The sequence below is a fragment of the Maylandia zebra genome, linkage group LG7, assembly GCF_041146795.1.
Source record: "Maylandia zebra isolate NMK-2024a linkage group LG7, Mzebra_GT3a, whole genome shotgun sequence".
Taxonomy (NCBI): domain Eukaryota; kingdom Metazoa; phylum Chordata; class Actinopteri; order Cichliformes; family Cichlidae; genus Maylandia; species Maylandia zebra.
The window spans coordinates 5,574,678-5,592,764 of NC_135173.1; the positions used below are offsets into that span (position 1 = coordinate 5,574,678).

The 18,087-nt window shown below is 41.2% G+C and overlaps 1 protein-coding gene across 1 annotated transcript in view; it reads left to right on the forward strand.

Moving 5' to 3' along the window:
• Window positions 1-18,087, forward strand: part of b4galnt4a (beta-1,4-N-acetyl-galactosaminyl transferase 4a) — a 149,046-nt gene that overhangs the window by 37,639 nt on the left and 93,320 nt on the right. The window contains exon 2 of the mRNA XM_004563378.5: window positions 13,254-13,366. Within this exon, the coding sequence (XP_004563435.2) occupies window positions 13,254-13,366 (113 nt within the window). The remainder of the gene's footprint in view (window positions 1-13,253; window positions 13,367-18,087) is intronic.

Genomic DNA, 18,087 nt, shown 5'->3' on the forward strand with positions numbered 1-18,087 from the left:
CTACTGTGGTATAGCTAAGTTCCCATTTTCTTCTTCCTTAACCTTCCTTTTTCATTTATGTTGTCTTTTCTTCCTGCTCTTAAAGCAAAGTGTCTTCAGAAAAATATGTCTGGCTTATGTCGCTCGGTACTAACCAAGTTGAAGCCTGGACCTCGACTCGTGAGATTGTCTTCTGAAGTTTTTTTTGGGAGAGATGCAGGCGTGGTACAGACACAAAATGTTTCTCTCTCATTGTCTTCCAGTGTAGCTGCTCAGCTGTCAGGAGCACAGAAGATCGATGCATTATCATAGAAAGGTCTCCTCCAAAGCTCTCACCTCATTTAGATGCTCTGTTTAGCTCTGACTCTTGCTAACAGCATGACACCGCACTAGCACCAAGGCCCTCGTTGCCTTCATTTCTTTGTTTACAAATGTATGCTAATGAGCGAAGGGGACTCAAGGAAGCAGGCGACCCCTGTGTGTTCGCTTTAATTCCTTCCCCGGTGACACATCAGCTTTGACGGTTGTGGTTCTGCATTGGCTCAGAGTTGCCTCCTTATCTTCTGTGCTATGATTGGAGCAGGGGCCTCTGGGTGTCACTAGCAACAGTGAGGATTAAATAGTGGTGTGTGTGCGCATATGCATATATATCTTTGTACACTTTGCTCACAGCGCTGTAATTAAAACCATCATTATCCAGAGGTCTGCACACTTTGAGCATTTATTTGCACTGATGCAAATGCAACACACAGGTGCGTCAAGGCATTTTGCAATGTTGAGTTAATGTTGTTTTGTGTGTGTGTATGTGTACTTCCATTTGGATATAATTGATCTGCTCTGGTCGCAATCATGTGTCTGTCTGTGAGTGGTTGCTGCAGCTTCTTAACATCTTCCTTTTCTCACTCTCTGGCTCTACTTTCTCTCTTTTTGGTGGATTTTGCCATTGATGAAAATGTTTTATTTTACACTCCTGTCTCCATGGTAACCCTGCATAGGGCCAAAGCTGACCTTAGAGGGCTCGAGATGGCCAGTGAAGTTCAGGGTGGCCATGGGCACTGAGCAGCAGGAGAAGATGGTAGACGGCCATCTGAGGGTTAGCGGGGAGAGTGTACTGGCAGGTAGCAGAGGAATCAGACTGTTATATTCAGCAGCCCATATCCAGGATCCATCCATCTAGATGGGCACGAACAGAATTGTCTTTTTTTTTTTCTTGCATGCGATTCAAAATAGAAAGCTAGACTGACCACTCAAATGCATCTTATACAAACAACATTCAATCATTCACACACACATTTAAATGCTTTATCCCATATAAAGCTCTTTTATGTCTAGCCACAAACTTACACACTGAAGGAAATAACCTGAAGGTCAGTAATTTGACCTGGGACTCTGTGGGGTTGTAGTCCATGTGAACTAGACCCAACCACCAACTTCCTGATTCACAGAAGCAATACAAACTGTACATTTATAACTACACATATTTACATTTATACCATTGTTTTCAATCGCCGGATTGCATGCACTGATTAGATTAGATCAGATTACGCTTTTCTGTCTCCCTTGGGAAAAAATGTATCTTGAAATTTTAACAAGTTGATTCTTTGTTTCCTTGGCCCTAGTGAGCTAAGAAAAAGATAATTGCAGAAGCTTTGAAAACTTTAAGAGCAGATAATATTTGTAATAAATTTTCAAGTAGATTCAGCTGAAAACTTCATTACAGTCCAGATGGTTTCAAGACAAACTCTAAGCGCTTCCTGGCATATCCTAATTGTGGATGTAAACTGACAACTTAATGCTACTCTCTGCATTGCCACGCTATGCTAAGTAATGCAAATATGGAGAAATGAAAGGCCAAAGCTTGCCTTTAGTATTTATGCATGTACTAAAGTAGATGTTATATTAATGAGCAAAGTTCTTACGCACTGACTTTCATTGTGAAGCCAAAAGACCTCACACTGATCCCCGTCGTTGTAAATTGCCAAAATCATCTGCTCTGAAATGCAAATGCTTAATTGATTCTATTCATTAGATTTGCTGCAACAATACCCTGTTAAGTATTAGTGTGTGTGTGCATGTGTGTGCTCGTAGACGTGTGAGTATTTTTTACCCTGACACTGCAATAAGGTCATTCTAGTTTCTTTCAGGGTGTCTATTAATCTTTGAGTGCGTGCTGGGTGTTGCGGCTCTGATTTGTCTCCATCCAGGCATTTTGTTTTTTGTTATTTGACTTTTCCTAATTGGCTTTAGATGGCTATTAATGAAGTGCAAAACATTACAGATGCTACAGGAAAGGCTAAAAGAGAGATTGTGGGACCTCTTTGCCCCTGACCCATATTACAGCACATTATGCATCTCTGTGCAGTCTTTTATTTCTGCCCTACACACCCACAGGCCTACAAGCACACTTTCCTGCTGTGTTTTTTTTTTTTTTTTTTCATCTTTCCTCCCATCAAGTTCTCTCTGTCTGTTCTTTGTTGTTTCTCGCTCCTCTCTGTCACAATCCTTTTGTCTCTATTTATCTCATCTGCAAAGCTTTGTTATGCTCCTTGCCTTAATGCACCCTCACTTTGCTCAGAATGCTGTGTTAGTAGAGCTGAACTAAAGGCCAGGGAGTGCAGCACTCAGAGCCAGGCCCATTCATCAGTGTCAAAGGAGCCCTCCACTCTGCTTCATTACTGACCAGCTAATAGCACAGATCAGTGCAGTTTATTTGCTATAATTAGCTAGCTCCATTTGGCCAGCAGAGCCCCAGTGAAGCCTGCTACACTTAAGTTACCCCCTGCCATGCTATCCTGTGTGTATCTATATGTGTGTGTGTGTATGCGTGGATGTTTGTTGGTCCTTAAGGAATCATTAAGAAACTATTCTGGCACAACAGTTTGACATCTTTCACTGGCTTATGCCAACCATGTCTTATACTGTAATGCCTGATTGCTGAGTTAAAAGCCGTGCTTTGTAAAAGTTTACAAGCTCTCCTCTTATAAAAAATAGGGCAGTGTATTGGAAATGCATTACAGAGAGAGGGGAGGAGAGATAAAGAGGGAACAAGTAAGTGACTAAATCAGTCAATGAATGGTTGTTTGAGAAACGAGTGATTAAATTAGCGAACGTGTGAGCAGCTGGGTGAGCTTTGGCTCCTTGCCTTGTGGTTACACACCTCTATTCTCTCTTACAGTCTCTTTGCATCCCGCTCAAGTTGCCTATAGTCTTCACCATTGTGCCTGTCTTCTACTTGACTTTCTATATAATTCCCTCCCTCTTACCCTCTTTCTCTCTCCACTTTTGCAACCTGTTCCCCTCTCACTTGATCTTCCTTTCTTTCTCCCATTCTCATGCTTTTAAAAGCTGCAGTCCTTTGTTTCATCTTCCTATGCAATTTTAATCTCCCCAATAGAGAGAGGGAGGGGTGTATTTAGTGTTCCCACACATTTGGTGCGGCAAGCTCAAGGGGACTACAGCCTACGTCATTGAGATGGAGTTACAGTGTACTCGTGGAGTAGACGAGTTCAACTCGTCAATAATTTACTCGGCGCATGCTGTTACTGTGCGTGTCTGCTGTCCCGACCTCCTATAAAATCACCGTTTGCTTTGATGTCCAAACACCCTTATACCATGTGTTGGCTTTCCTCACATTCGTGGTTTCATTTTTGCTTAATGTCCCTCCAAAATCTAAGCACATATGCATTAGTACTCAACAAGTAAGTTAGAGGATGTGACTGCAGAAATGATCACGCTAACAATAGAAGAGGCACGATGCATAAGCAAGGTGTTGTTGCTGCTGCTCCTGACATTGTTGTTTCAGCATCTCAGAACCAGCTGGCCTGCTGGGATTTGACTGCAACAAAGGAAAACAAAACATAGTTTGCTACAGTTGAGCATGCAAAACCACCTTGACAGCGAGGAAGGTCAGGGCCAGATGACTAAACTTGTTTAAGCTAACAGGCAGATAAATATGCCTGTTAGCAGCTCAACCATCTCTAAATTCAGTTAATCAAACTTTGAAGCAGCAGACGACTACACTGTGGTTTCACAATCATCAAACTTTGTTAATCAAACTGTTTAAAATGCTCTACTCGCTTACTGCAACTTTCACATTTTAATTCCTGTTGTGATACACTAACAGCAGGGTTAGAAATTGAAGTAAACAGCATGAAGTCATCCATCAGTCCTGCCTTGTGTTGCAAAGAACACGCTAGTGGTAAATGGGTGGGCGTATTTTCTTGCACAAATTAGTCCCCTTGATACCAGGTGTTAGGCTTCATTTGAATGCCAGCATCTACTTAAGGATTGTTGCTGACCAGATTTTTTTCTTTTTCACATGGCCGCCTCTAGCAAAATAATGCCACAGCTACCCTTTTCAGAATCCCAGAATGTTTACAGAAACATGACGGTGACCTTAGTGTGCTCCACTGAGATGCACAGTTCTTATGACTTAATACGATAGAGAGGCCTTGGGATGATTTCACATAGTAAGTCTGTAGTATAAAGCTAAAGAAGCTGAAGATGATACAGAGAAAGAAAAGGCCTCTAAAGACAATTACATTTTACTAAACCTTCCACATTAATATGTGGACCTGTTGTATAGTAGTTGTTAGTTCGAGTGATTATAATGTGCCTTCATAATATTAGAAATAACAAACTATTTTTTAATTTACCTCCCGAGCAAGCCTCAATGCTGTGGTGCACTATAGAGAATTACAATATTGTGATAATAAGGCTTTAAAAATTAAAGGTCATTAAAAAAGGTAATTAAAATATAATTCTGACAAAAGCTCAAAGCAGCAGAGTGCCTGTTTAGTGACACCAGCAGAAGGGTAATGATTCTGGATGTGACCCAGAAACTATGAGACACTATCTATGCTAGAAAAAGCAGCTCTGCTACATGGCTGGTATCAGGCTACCTGCATGTTTTACATGAGAATACTATGTCTGATTTGACATGTGACAGACAAATGTTTGCCCACAGAGTTTACATTTCACCCCATACTTGATTCAAAGCGATCCTGTATTTTAAATTTCTTGCTCAATTTTTCAAACCGGGGTCATTTATGATTTTTTTTTTTTTCTCAGAATGTTTAACATACTGTACTTTGGTGGATTGATCCCAGTCTGTGTGCCAATCTTCCAATTACCTCCTTAACCAAAGTTCCTCCTGATGCTCCCAGAGTTTTAATGTTACATATAAAGCACATATAAAGCAAATAGTGGGAAAAGAGTGTTTGTGTGAATGAGGTTTGTAAAATAAAGTGCTTTGAAAAACAAGTCCATTTATCATTTCCATCCTACAGTCATCCCACTCTAGAATTTTAAAATCCAGCAACATGTGTGGGTTTATGATATTCTTCATGGTCATCATAACAAAACTACAGATGCCTGATATAGAGTAGAAAAAATACAAGATGATTAATCATATATAAACTCAAACATATCTGCCAGTTTGGCACCTACAGTATGAGGATGGTTGGGGCAAAGATGAGTGTCCAGTAGAAAAACTGAGTGACTCACTCTACAATCATTAAAAAATACTTTGGTTTTGGCCTCTTCTGTATTCCTTATTTTCAGTATGACATGAACACTTACTGCTGTATAATAGAACTCAATAACCCAGAAAAATGGTTGAAACCCTGATATCATCTCCCTGGTTGCTGTATGACAGCAGGCTGTCTCTTACAAAGTGAGAATTATAGATCAAATTATTAGAAAGAAGGAATTATTGCATTTAAAAGTAAAAGCAACTGACTTGGTTGGCACATGGCTGTGAACAGACATCCAGAGAAAGTCGTCTCCACGTATACAGACTAGTATCACCTGAGCCTGTTTTTGTTTTATTAAGCCATTTACAGTTTATCATTTTATTGGTGTGCGGACCTTATCGTGTCAAATTCATACAATTATGTCCTTGCTGTCCGCAATGTCAGCAAGGGAATATGTTCTTCTCAGTTCTTTCTATTGAGAAATGTTTTTAATTTTCTTTATTTAGTTTTTTCTAATCAACAAAGAGATAGTAGGAAAACAATCCTTGAACACAAACTTTCCAGTACTAGAAAGTTTAACATGGACCTCTAGACGACATTGAAGATGTAGCTCGAACCAATGTTGCACTAATATCCACAACATCAGTTCAACTTTCATCTTGGAACTATCTTTCAGCCATGACAAGATGCCAGCTGATGATAATTCAACGTCAAAATGTTTGCTGGGAGGATCCCGTCTCAGCCCTGCACAATCTCTCCCTTGCTATTACCTTGAGATCAGGCGAGGAGGTGATAGATTTATTCCTCATCAGCTTGCATCTGTCGCTGTACAGTTACAGATTCCTTGTTGTCTCCATTTATTTATTTATTTATTTATTTATTTATTTATTTATTTATTTAGCCTGTCCCATTTGGTTCTTTAGCCGTCAGAATTGTTGTCTGAAGACCAACCAAGATACCCAATGGATTTATTTTGCCAAATGGATCATCGTGGCATTGCCGTATTGGTCCATTTGATAGTCCTTTGTTTTTATTATTTATTTTATTTTCAGTTGTTACAGACGGGACAGACATGAGTGGGGGATAGGGAAGGGAGAAAGAAAGATGAAGGAAAAGAAAAACAGAAGGGAAGAGGGACAGTGAGAAAGGGGGGGGGGAAAAAATCTCCTGGATCACCTGTTGAGAGAAAAAGAATAGAAAACAAGCAAAAAAAACCCCAAAGCAACATACTAAACACAACACCATCGCATTAATCTAGCTAAGTGTAAACAGCAGTAAATACTAAATATTCAATGTTGTTGTGCAGCACGCAGGACAGACAGCGCACAATGTGCTTTGAAGTAGCAGCCAAGAAAGGTGTAATTTAAGTCTACGAACAGTGAACATCCATGTGCACACCTGTGTGGATCAGCGCGCTTGTATTCAAATGGTTTCCACATGTAATGGTCTGCAAGAGGATGTAGCGAGCCATAGCCCCGTCCCCCAGGGCATGAAGCAGGCATGGAGGAGATCCAGGCCCCAGACATCCAGAGGCCCCAGAGTGCGAGAGCCCAAGGAGGACCACCGGAGGGGCATCCGTGCCACCCTCATGGGAAGGGCTGAGGATCCCCAGACGAGGTGTCACCCAGTAGCCACCGAGCAGAAGCTAGAGGGGGCTGCACCGGCGTGCCCGCCAGCTCTGCCGGCAGCCAGCTGTGCCAGAGTGAAACGAGCCGCAGGCCCGGAGGCCCAAGGGCCCCCCGCACCCCGGAGGAGGCCTGACCAAGCAACAGGCGCCAGGCCCCGCCAAGTAGCCACCGGGAGTGAGCTGGTACATACCTGAGCGCCCAGCCCCGGACACCAAGAACCACCAACGCACCGACCCCTGAGGGCATCAGTCACCGGCAGGGAGTGTGGTGAGGGGAGATAGGCCTCCACACTTTGGAGGGCCTGGGAGTTCCCAGAGAGGTGGAGTCTAAGACCCGACCTGACATATAGACACAGACAAACAGGCACACACAGACACAAACATGCATTCCCACCCTCATGCACACATATACAAACACTCAGCACTCACCCAACGTAAGGATTGACATAAATGGACATGTACACACAATCACACTCCCCAAACATACTCTATACCCCGGGTCCAGGTACCCTCGCCCCCAGAGGGGGAAACAGCACCCAGACCCAAGAGATGTTACCCTTCTCCCCGGGGTGGAGGCAAGCGGACCGTCCCAGGCTCCGCAGCAGCAGGGAGGCCCATCGGACAGCCAACATCTCCTCCCAGCCCCCCCGCCCCGATGGCTAGTAGAGAACGGGGGTGTGTGAAGACCCCATACCTCCCTCCTCCCGCTCATGTGTAGTGTTGCTGCGTGTTGTTCTAACGTGCATTTAAAACAAGGGAGAGCATGGTGCTGCTGCCAGAGAGCAGCAGGTGTTAGCACGGCCCCTCCCGAGAACCCTCAATGTCTACATGGATTTAAAATTGAGAGGTGGGCACTGGCGCCAGAGGTAGGTTTGAGTACACAGACCGTCCACTGGATGCCGTTAACGTGCCCACCATCAAGGCCCTATATATATGTGTGTGTGTTATGAGAGTGTAAGTAATGTGGATGTCTAAGTTGTGAGATAAAATTGAGGCACAGGTGGCCAGAAGGGGACAGGGCCCCCCCCCCCTGTCCCCTTCCCCTGTGCAGGGGATGTCTCCCCTGCACCCTGGTGACACACCCGCACCCCAAGGCCCATTTAAGCTAAATTGTTTAATGTGTTCTTAAATAATAAACAATATTTGGACCTTAGTAGCTGAAATGTACAAATCTGACATATTTGTACCCAAACTGAATATTTTGTAATTGTTGCTGTGTTGTTGTTCAGTGTTTTGTGCTCTGAATGACAGACCACTTTCTAATATGATAATAGCACAAATAAAGCAATGAGCAGATTTGCTGATATGTTCAAAATTTTAGTACTTATCACTAAATACTTTTACTATTATCTGACATTGTACAGAAAAATATTGCAGCAGTAATGAACTACAGTTATTTTTAACCCCCTTTTTGACACTGTAATTTCCATTTGTAACCATAAGTCATTTAATATATTCCTTTCCTGCTTGGGCTCTGTTGCCAGTCCCGTGTTAACACAGAGTATGCTTGACTGCGCAAGTTGAAAGGAGACCATGTAGGAGCCGCTCTAGAGATGACACTGGCAAATAAATTGTGATAATGACGCTTGGCGTTCTTCATGAACCACTGTGAGCTGGCATGTTTGACTGCGTGCTGTTATTTGCTATTATTTCTTCCTGTTTACCAGAGGGACTTGAGCATAGAACAGATCCTGGGGGGCTCCCACATAGATTATTAGTTAATTTGTTTTGACTTGGCTTTTTCATATCTGTTTAAACTAAACTTGTCCTACTTAACCAGCTCTGTTTTATTTTTCTTCTCCATAATGTTGGATTTTTTTTTTTTTTTTTTGTTTTCCTCTTTCTCATTTCATTGCATAGCCTGTAGCTCCTGCTACACTCGCTCCTCTGATTCTGTGATTAGTATTCTGCTGTATCACCATTCTGTCTATCACTTAACATACAGTGGAGCACCACCTCGAAGTGAAACCCAGTGTAGTCAGTCCTGTTAGAAGATGAAAGGAGATGCAGACAATGCTTGCACGTTTGCACACACACGCAAATGCATGCATATATGCACAAACACAGTAAAGTACAGGCATACATTTAAATTGGCACACGTACAGCCCTGATGAGAGCTCTGACAGCTGCAGTTCACTAAAAAGGCATAGAGTTTAGAATAGCTTTACTTTTAAAAGGGCAGCCAGGCAAGGTGAATTTATTACTTACTTCTCAAAAGAAGAAGATGCTCGAAGAACACCCCCCCCCCCCCCCCCCCCCCCAACACACTCACTTCCTTGTCTCTATCCACAGATTGTGCCCACGTCAACCTTTGGATAACACTTCTGTTTATTGTGATTTTCAATATACCCCGCAAAAGATCTAATCTGCAAAGTGCTCCATAAGCTATTCACTATCTGTGTCCTCTGGAGGTTGAAGAAGTTGCTCTGCACCATCTTATCTTCACAGTAAATAGTGCTCCTGTTTTAGAAGTGGGGGGGAAATGAACTGATTAGGCAGAACACAAGAAACAAGAGAGAGGTGGCTCCTCAAGGATTAGTATTCTGCTTGGTCTCCTGCTGGTGGCAGAGCGCACAGTCAATTGGCTTCCATTAACCTGCCAGTCGGCTCTTCATTACTTCATTAGAGCCGGCATCGAGGCTTGAAGTCCCGTCACAGTTCAGCCACTTGCTAGCAGCGCCATACTGTGGCTTTTGCACATTTCATCATGGTCTGCTTGTGCTGTCCGTCTGCACATCCTGTTCTTTCGGTCTTTTTAAAGTTGTAGTTGGTGCACAACCACTGAAGGAGTGCAGGCTGGTTACATAGGAGAATACGTGTCCCAGTTTACTACAGTGCCATTTCATTTGGTCATCAAATCACTTCTTTCCAGCAGAGACTATTATTTATGAGTCATTCTCCAGAGCCGTGCAGAACCACATGTCGTCACTTGGTTATATGCTAAGAAAGGAACTCGCACCCATGCAGCGTTACATTTGCATTACTGTCTCCATTTTTAGAGTATTAAAGCGTGCTGAGGGACTTGTTGGTAATGAATGTTTGAACATTTGTCCACAAAAACACACACGCACGTGCACACTAACTAAAACACACACACAGAAAAGTACTTGCTGTTCTCATTATCTTCACTTTTTTTTGTATTGTTGAAGAGTTGATTGAATTAATTAGTTTAAAAACTATCTTCTCCTTTTTTTTCAGTATTTCCAAACATTTCAATCTTAAAAGTGACCCCAAAGGATTTAAGTGTAATTATAATGTAACAAATATCAGCATAAATTTAATTTCCACTTTCCTTTTCATTTGATAGGGCTGTTCTTGTAGGGATATGGACATTATCGTGAAGATACACTATTTTTTTTAGATAAATATTCTTCTCAAATTTTAAAAGACATTGCTTCAGAGGCTGGAAGATGAATCATTTTTCATGAGAAAGTTTGCTTTCTCATGTTGGTCACCTGCTTTCTGACACCTGCTTTCCATTTTCTTTCTTTGTAACTCTAATGCCGTTAATCTTTTCTCTGTTTATTGTTGGCATTCAGAAAAGCTGTAATGGATTTGGTCTGTTTGACTGTACTGCTTTGATATTTATTTTGCATGCAAATCACGATTTATTGAAATCAGCTTTGGATGGGGGGTTTTTTTCCCTTTCTGGTTGCTCTTCGTTGTGGGGTTTGAAACTATCTCACTCAGCTTCAAAGATGATTTTTTTTTTTTTGTTGTTGTTGTTTAATTTTAATAATAATTTCTGTATTCACATTCACATTTAAGGTGATCACTTACATAAATGATGCAAGACAAGGAAAAAAAGTGTCTTGGTGCAGTGCCTACTCTTAATAGTCTCAGATAAATGGTTACAGAAAGATATGCTGCCAGTTGACTCATGCAGTGACTCACACACTGTTTACTCAGAAGAGAAACGAAAATACATTTCAAAATGAAGAGCTGGATAAATGATCAAGAAATGATATTTTGTTTTTTCATTGGAGTGATTTTTGGGTAACTTGCTATACTTTATTTACAATGCCGCATGACATCTTGGCATTTTAATATCGCAGCCTTCTAAATCATTCTAAGGCACACGCCCCACCAGGGAAATGCGCATTCATAACATCTGACAAGTTATAGTGCTGGAAGTTGAAGTGTCCTTCTATTTTTGACTCCACAATGTAGGGCTCGAAGTGAGATGAGGTTTAGCGTAGCTGCTCTTTGCTCTTTGATCTGGTGGAGCTTTGATAGACCCCGGAGGCTGTACTTAGGCTGTCCATATCGACTTCTACTGCGGGGTGATGGCTTTCGTAGCACAATTCGTGTGGCTCAAGTGGCTGTGTTTGACATGAAAATGGCACTTACAGGTTCCTCCGCTTCCACTAGTTGTTATTGTGTTATTGTCCGTTTTGTGGAAGTGTCTCTTTTATTTATTTATTAGTTATAAAATCATTTTCGGCACACTTCATTCTAGAGGGGAACACAATCACGGAGAGAAAGATGGGAATAGAGTTTATTTAAGGAAAGTCGTTGTGAACATGGTAATTTTCTCCAGTGCTTCATTTGTTCCACAAAAAGATGATAATTTTTCAGATCAAAGTGTATTTTTATTACAGTTGTGTAGAATCAGTGAGATTGCGGAGGGAATGAAGAGAGACAGGCAGGATGATTTCCAAACAAATGAGGAAAACAAACCGTCTGCAGATATTACGTTTGCTCGAGACTTTGATAGGATGCAGGACAAGCTGAATTAGAGAGATGAAAACTTTTACTTTTGCGACATTTTATTTATTCTGTCTGTTTTCGGCTTGGATTGCTTTTTGACAGTAGTTCAATTGTTCCCTTCCGTTTCTGTACATGAATGAGGAGAATGAGCACAAGTATACCTCTCTGTTTTTCCCTTTCTCCTCGACTGCATCAATCATCCCACAGCTCAGCCCCCCCACCACCTCTCAACCACCCGCATCCAATTCAGCCCACTCAGACTCATTGTTAAGGGGACATATTGGAAAACTATTAGCTCTCATTATGCTTTATGACCACCCGCTCTCCCCATTCTGTCTTTTAATCACATTCCATCCCTTGTGTGCATGTGCGCACATTCTTGTGTGTGTGTGTGAATGTATGCGTGTATATACGCTGCAGCTACAGCGGCCAGGCGGACAGTAATGAACCACTTTCACTGTAATGCAATCGAGGCCCCTCCTTCTCCCATTTTATTGGCAAGTCAATTGCAGTGGCGCCACCTTTTATGACAGCCCATCCAGGCTGCAGAAGTGTTGTGCATTCATGTACCATGTCAGCCAAATGGGATCAAGTCCAGGGCAATACAAATAAAATGAGATTGGACTGAATTGGGTATGGATTCTCTTTTTTTATTTATTTATTTATTTTTATATGAAGTCCTCATAGATGTGAAAACCTTTAGAGGAAACCTTATAGTATCCATTTGGTCCTTGTAACTCCAAATAACCAGGCTCTCATAAAGTGCTAAATATCTTGTAACTTCTCTGTATTGAGTCGTGCGGTGCGATCATCCGTGGCAACGCGTGTGTATGCATGTGCACGTGTTACTGGCAGAGAAATGGCAATTTTGAACATATGCTCTGTGACAGACACACAAAAGCTGACACACACTCATACACACGTGTAATGAGTAGTTTTAAGTTCCAATTGTTCGCTCCTGGCCAAGGCAACTGTCATCATTGTGCAGCAAAACTCCCATAATCCATCGGTGGCATGACCGCAGTCTAGCTTTCCCAGCAAAAGCTATTCTCTCTGTCTCTCCGTTTGTCGATCTCTTGCTTTTTTTTTTTTTTTCCTTCTCCCCCCTCCATTTTCATTCCCCCTGCTTCACATTTCCCCTCTGGACTCGGTTTTATTCTTCCCTCTTGTCTCCTTTCGCTTTTCCAATTACAATTTTTTTTCACACTTAATCTGCCTTTCTCTGGGAACTTTTATCTGGGGTTGATGACAGTGGAGAGGCTGAGTTGGAAGAAAAAAGGGTGATAGCTTCAAATTATTGTTGACGACAGTGATGATGACGGTGGTGATAATGAGAGAAATCTGAATGACAATGATGCCATTAATGATGATTAAAGTGGAAATGTGAATGACAATAACCTGAAAATTGGGATAATAGTGGTCGCTGTCTTTCTAAGCAATATCCATGTTTCCCCTTGGTCCAGATGGAGAGAGACAGACGGAGGGGACCGACGCCAGCCGAAAGAGGGACACTCGCTCCTCAGCCGGACACCACAAGAGCGAGGACACCAGCGACAGCAGGGAGGATGATGCGGGAGTGAGTGTTTCTTTCTTAATGCCTTTCCTATTTTCTGTGTTACCACTCAAGAGTGAATATTAATTTGATGCCCATGACTAATCACATGCTCCCTACCCGGCCCACATCATTTTGACTAAGCAGCAATGTGGATCGTTGCTTATGTGCAGGGGGCTCAGGTAGTCCTGTTCATGCACCTACTGCTTATTACATGTTTTATTCTGCAAGAGTCCAGTGCTACAAAGCCCGCCCATTATAATTAAAAACATTAAACATAATTAAACAGGACAATCAGCTTACAGGTAAAGATGTCCATGAAACTGGCTAATGTTGAAGATGAAACAATAAAGGCGTCTGTCATCAGATTTTATTGTTTAGAAAGTTTTCTTTTTTTACTCCAGCCCATCTCCAGCTTAGCCTCCTGACCCCACCCACTGCAGTGAATTTTAATAATGTTTCCAGCTCTGGGAGGCCACAGCTCAAATTAGATTGTGAATACATTATGCAATCTAACCTCCTCTTCGAGCATTTATTTCTCTGATAGTTTTCACGCAGAGAGATGTGAAATTAGTCTGAGTTATTTTCAATGGCAAAATATAAGACAGAGTTGGACCACAGCCAGGGATCATTAGCACTTGGTACATGCAGCAGTAAGCCGCAGAGATAATCTGACACTTAAGCTCATATTTAGTCTTTTTTTCCCTTTACTTCAAGTCTTATTTAGAGGAAAGTAGAGCAATTTTAGACAATTTCATTTATTTTAGATAATTTTCAGCTGTACGGGACCTCCGGGGTAGACTTCCTCCAGCTGTGTGTTGAAATGACAAACCAGTTTGTTTTTTTCCCATGTGCAGTCCAAATGAGGACTATTATCAAAAATCCTCTTAAAAAACTCTTGCTGTGAAAATAAATGTGATAAACTGTTGTCATTACAACCCCGTTCTCCAAATATGTACCCATCGTGGTACTATTTACAATGTGAATTGAAGTTTTTGCGGAGTGATTACAAAGAAAAAATATTTTGATAATTTCTCCATGGAAAGGGATAAATGGCTTTAAGCAGCTTCTGCGTTGTACTTTCTGCTGCTTACTTTGGGTGATTTGGTCTTTAGAGATTGAAAACCATCTGGGGGCTTACAGAATTGAGAACATTTATGGAGTCATAAAACTACCATGTAATAGTTTCTCTTTTCTCACAGCAACTGCAACAAGGTTGTGTTTGTTTGTTTTAGCAGCACTGTGCAGAAGTCTCGAACCGCCCTTTCTTTATGGTTTGCTTGGAACATGGGAAATGGGTGCAGTGATTTATTGAGACGCAAACACAAATTGAAAAATGGTATATAAGGATAAAATAAAGTTTTTACAATTCTAACAAGGTCAAAGTCAATATTAGTCAATACTTCAACAAAGTCTTGTGAAACTTTCTTGCAATTTCTTTTTTTCGTGTAATTCGGCATACCTCAGGCTTTTCTCCGTGTTACCCTCCCTTAATCATGGCATATCCACTCATCCAGTTTCCTTATTTTTTTAAGGACGCACTACACATCATGTTGAGATAGCCCAAGTTTTTTTTGCTATTTTTGCTAAAAGCCGTTAGCTATTAGTACCTTGTTGGTGCAAAAACTAGAGCAATTTACGTGTTTCTGCAACAGGCTGCAACAGTAACAAAGTGCCTCAGATACTATTTAAAATTGGTTCTTTCTCTGTTTTGTGGAGACACAACAGTGGTTCAGAACTTGAGTTAGTTGCCTTTTTGTGCTTGAATGAGCAGATCAGTATAAAGTGGCTTAATATCTCCCCCCAAAAAGTAAATCACTCCTGAAGGACTTTCAGAAAGCCTGACAAACTGTTACTAAAGATCACCTTAAAAAATTACAGGAAAGTCTGGCTCCTTATAGTAGAAACAAAATAATCAGAAATGGGAGGTGACTCAAAAGTTTTTTTTTTTGTTTTTTTTTTTAGCTGTAAAAACGAACATTTAATACTCAGAGGAGTCACCGTTTGTCATCTAGCCTTAAGGCAGGCAATTTATTATTAATATCTTCTTCAAAATCTCAGCTGACCAGGTTTACACACCATCACTTGCCACTCATGTTGACAGCCCGTCTACCTTGAAGCAGTATCTTGCCTGAGGCTCAGATATCTATAAAACTACCGGAAGTGCTAAAGGATCAGCTCACTCTTTGAAGGCGGATATGCAGTAATTAAATACTCACTGACTGTGTTGAATGTTTTATGCCAGAAGAGGTATAAACCCTTGAAAAGCAGATGATATAGACATATGTAGCTTAATCTGGTGTACTAACTTTTAACTGCCTGAAATGAAATCACCAGATTTTGTAAAATGTTACAGCAAATATACAACATATTGAAGTGTGGAGGTAAAAATAAGAAATATTAATGCATTTCTCCATATTTCATTAAAACCGGTGTGTGTGTGTGTGTGTGTGTGTGTGTGTGTGTGTGTGTGTGTCTTACATGTGCGAGGATGTGCTGTGTGTGGATGTGAATTATCTGGACTTGTGAGGCTCTACAAAGATACAGATACATAAATAATACATGATAACAAGAAGAAGAAGAAGAAACCATAATAATAAAGGCAAACAGATGAAACAAGGGAACAAATCAATAAAGCTATACTTAATTATGGAATAGAAAGTAGAATTTGGGATAATAATAAAGGATGATATTGCTTCAGGAGCTGGGAAACTGTAGTAGAATAGAAACACTGTGCACTCTGTGGATTGACACTGATGTCATATCCTATGAATATGTCAGAGCTAAAGCAGCTCTGTAATCTAAATTTCTCCCACATGTTATGCCAGTGTGCTCTGTAGTTACCAGAAATGCTGATTTTAGGTTATTGTTGCAGAAGGAGTTTCAACCAAGAGTTTTTCAGACATATTAAAAATATTAAACTTCAAGTTAAAATCCACATTGTTAAAACATTGCTGTGCAACTGTCGACTAGCTGAGGGCCCCGGCCATAAGAACAGGACGATGTATCTCGCTCTGTAAAATGCAGTCGTCTTCAAAATCGTTTTAAGGGAAGACTTTAGAAAATGTGCTTGCACCGATAAGAGTAGTGAAGGGAAGCCGGCAGGCTTTTTCTGAACCGCCTTCCTCTAAACTCTAAACCTTCTTGATGGTGTTAGGGTTTCTCTTTTATAATAGTTAAATGAAAGCAGCTCTCAGAGTGAGTCAGTCTTGTCTGCTGAAGCTCAAAAATTCAGCTACACTGTAAGCGTTTTGCTGAAGTCACCAAAATGTTTAAGAAAGTTTATGGCACGCTCTTCATGAATTTTAATAGTGCCACTTTGTCATAAGTCCCCTAATTGACAGGTGACAGATTTGGTTTGCTTCAAATAATGATTACTTAAATTGAACGGTGTTCATACTTTGACTGTAAACATGCCCTAAATCATCACAACTGCAATATAAGAGATAGGAATGGCCCGCTGCTGGAGGTGCTTATTTGGATTTACGATCTGTGCCGTACAGGAGCTCCATTTATGGTTATCTATAACACCTCTTTGTTTGTAGCAAGCATTATTTTCTCCTTTCAAGTGTTTGTGTGTGTGTGCGCACCTGTGTTTGTGTGTGTGCATGTTAACATGGCTCACCCGTACGACTTTCCTGTTGGGCTCTATAACCGCATTTCTCTTCATTATAAATTTACATGACCGTTTAGCCGCTCTTTGTTCCAGCAGTGCTTGACCTGTGTGTGCGTGCGTGCGTGCGTGCGTGCGTGCGTGCGTGCGTGCGTGCGTGCGTGCGTGCATCAAAGATGCCAGTGCTTCTTATTCAGCACTGGCATCTTTGAGGAATATCTAAAGCAGCATAGCTGACACCTTCAGTTCATGTTACGCTGCTCCACTGTGAACACTTCCCTATTTAGATAATGTCACTGCCAAAGGTCAAACCTGTAGTTCGTGTTTCAAGGCCTGGTAGTCAAAGCTGAGTGTGTCTGTCTGTGTGTGTGTTGGTGCGAGAGAGAGGAAGGTGTAGTGTGTTTAAAAAAGAAAAACAAAAAAAACTGTAATATGGGTCATGGGCATATGGGTCTTTTCTCTTTTGTTTACCTCTCCTGTTCAGCTTTTCTAATGTTTAGTGCTGCACTAATAGCTCACTAAAGCTGCCATTTCAGAAGTTTCAAACAATAAAATGAAATGGCTTGGATGAAAACAGAGAAAATCCCTTAAGGCTTTATGGACTCAAGATTAATAGACAACCTAAACCAAAATAGAATGACCTTATTGCAATTGGGCAGTGTTTTAGAGGCAGGTTCTCACAGCAGAGCCATATAGAAGTGTATTTTTTTCAACCAGATAAGAGGTAGATAGATGAAGCTCAGTGGCATCATAGATATTAGTGAGTGTTAGTGTAAAAAGTAAGCTGCAGTCCTCACACGGGCCTTGTAAATGCGTTCTGTGCTTCTCTTGGTTGCTGTCAGATGCATCGAGAGAGTGGTGGCACAGAGGAAACACAGAAAGTGTTTATCTGGACTTTTTAAGGGCAAGTATATAAGGATGGGATGAAGAATACGCTGAAGAAGAGGACAGATAAGACGTGTGTCTAGAGACGTGTAAAGATGAGGAGTATCAAAGTACCATCTGATCTGAGAAGCAAATGTTTGCACCTTTTTAAAAAAAAAAAAAAAAGTACATTCTTCCCTGTAAATCAATAATAATGAAAAATCTGTTTCAATAGTTGTCTGTCATGATTGGAAATTATAGAAACTAA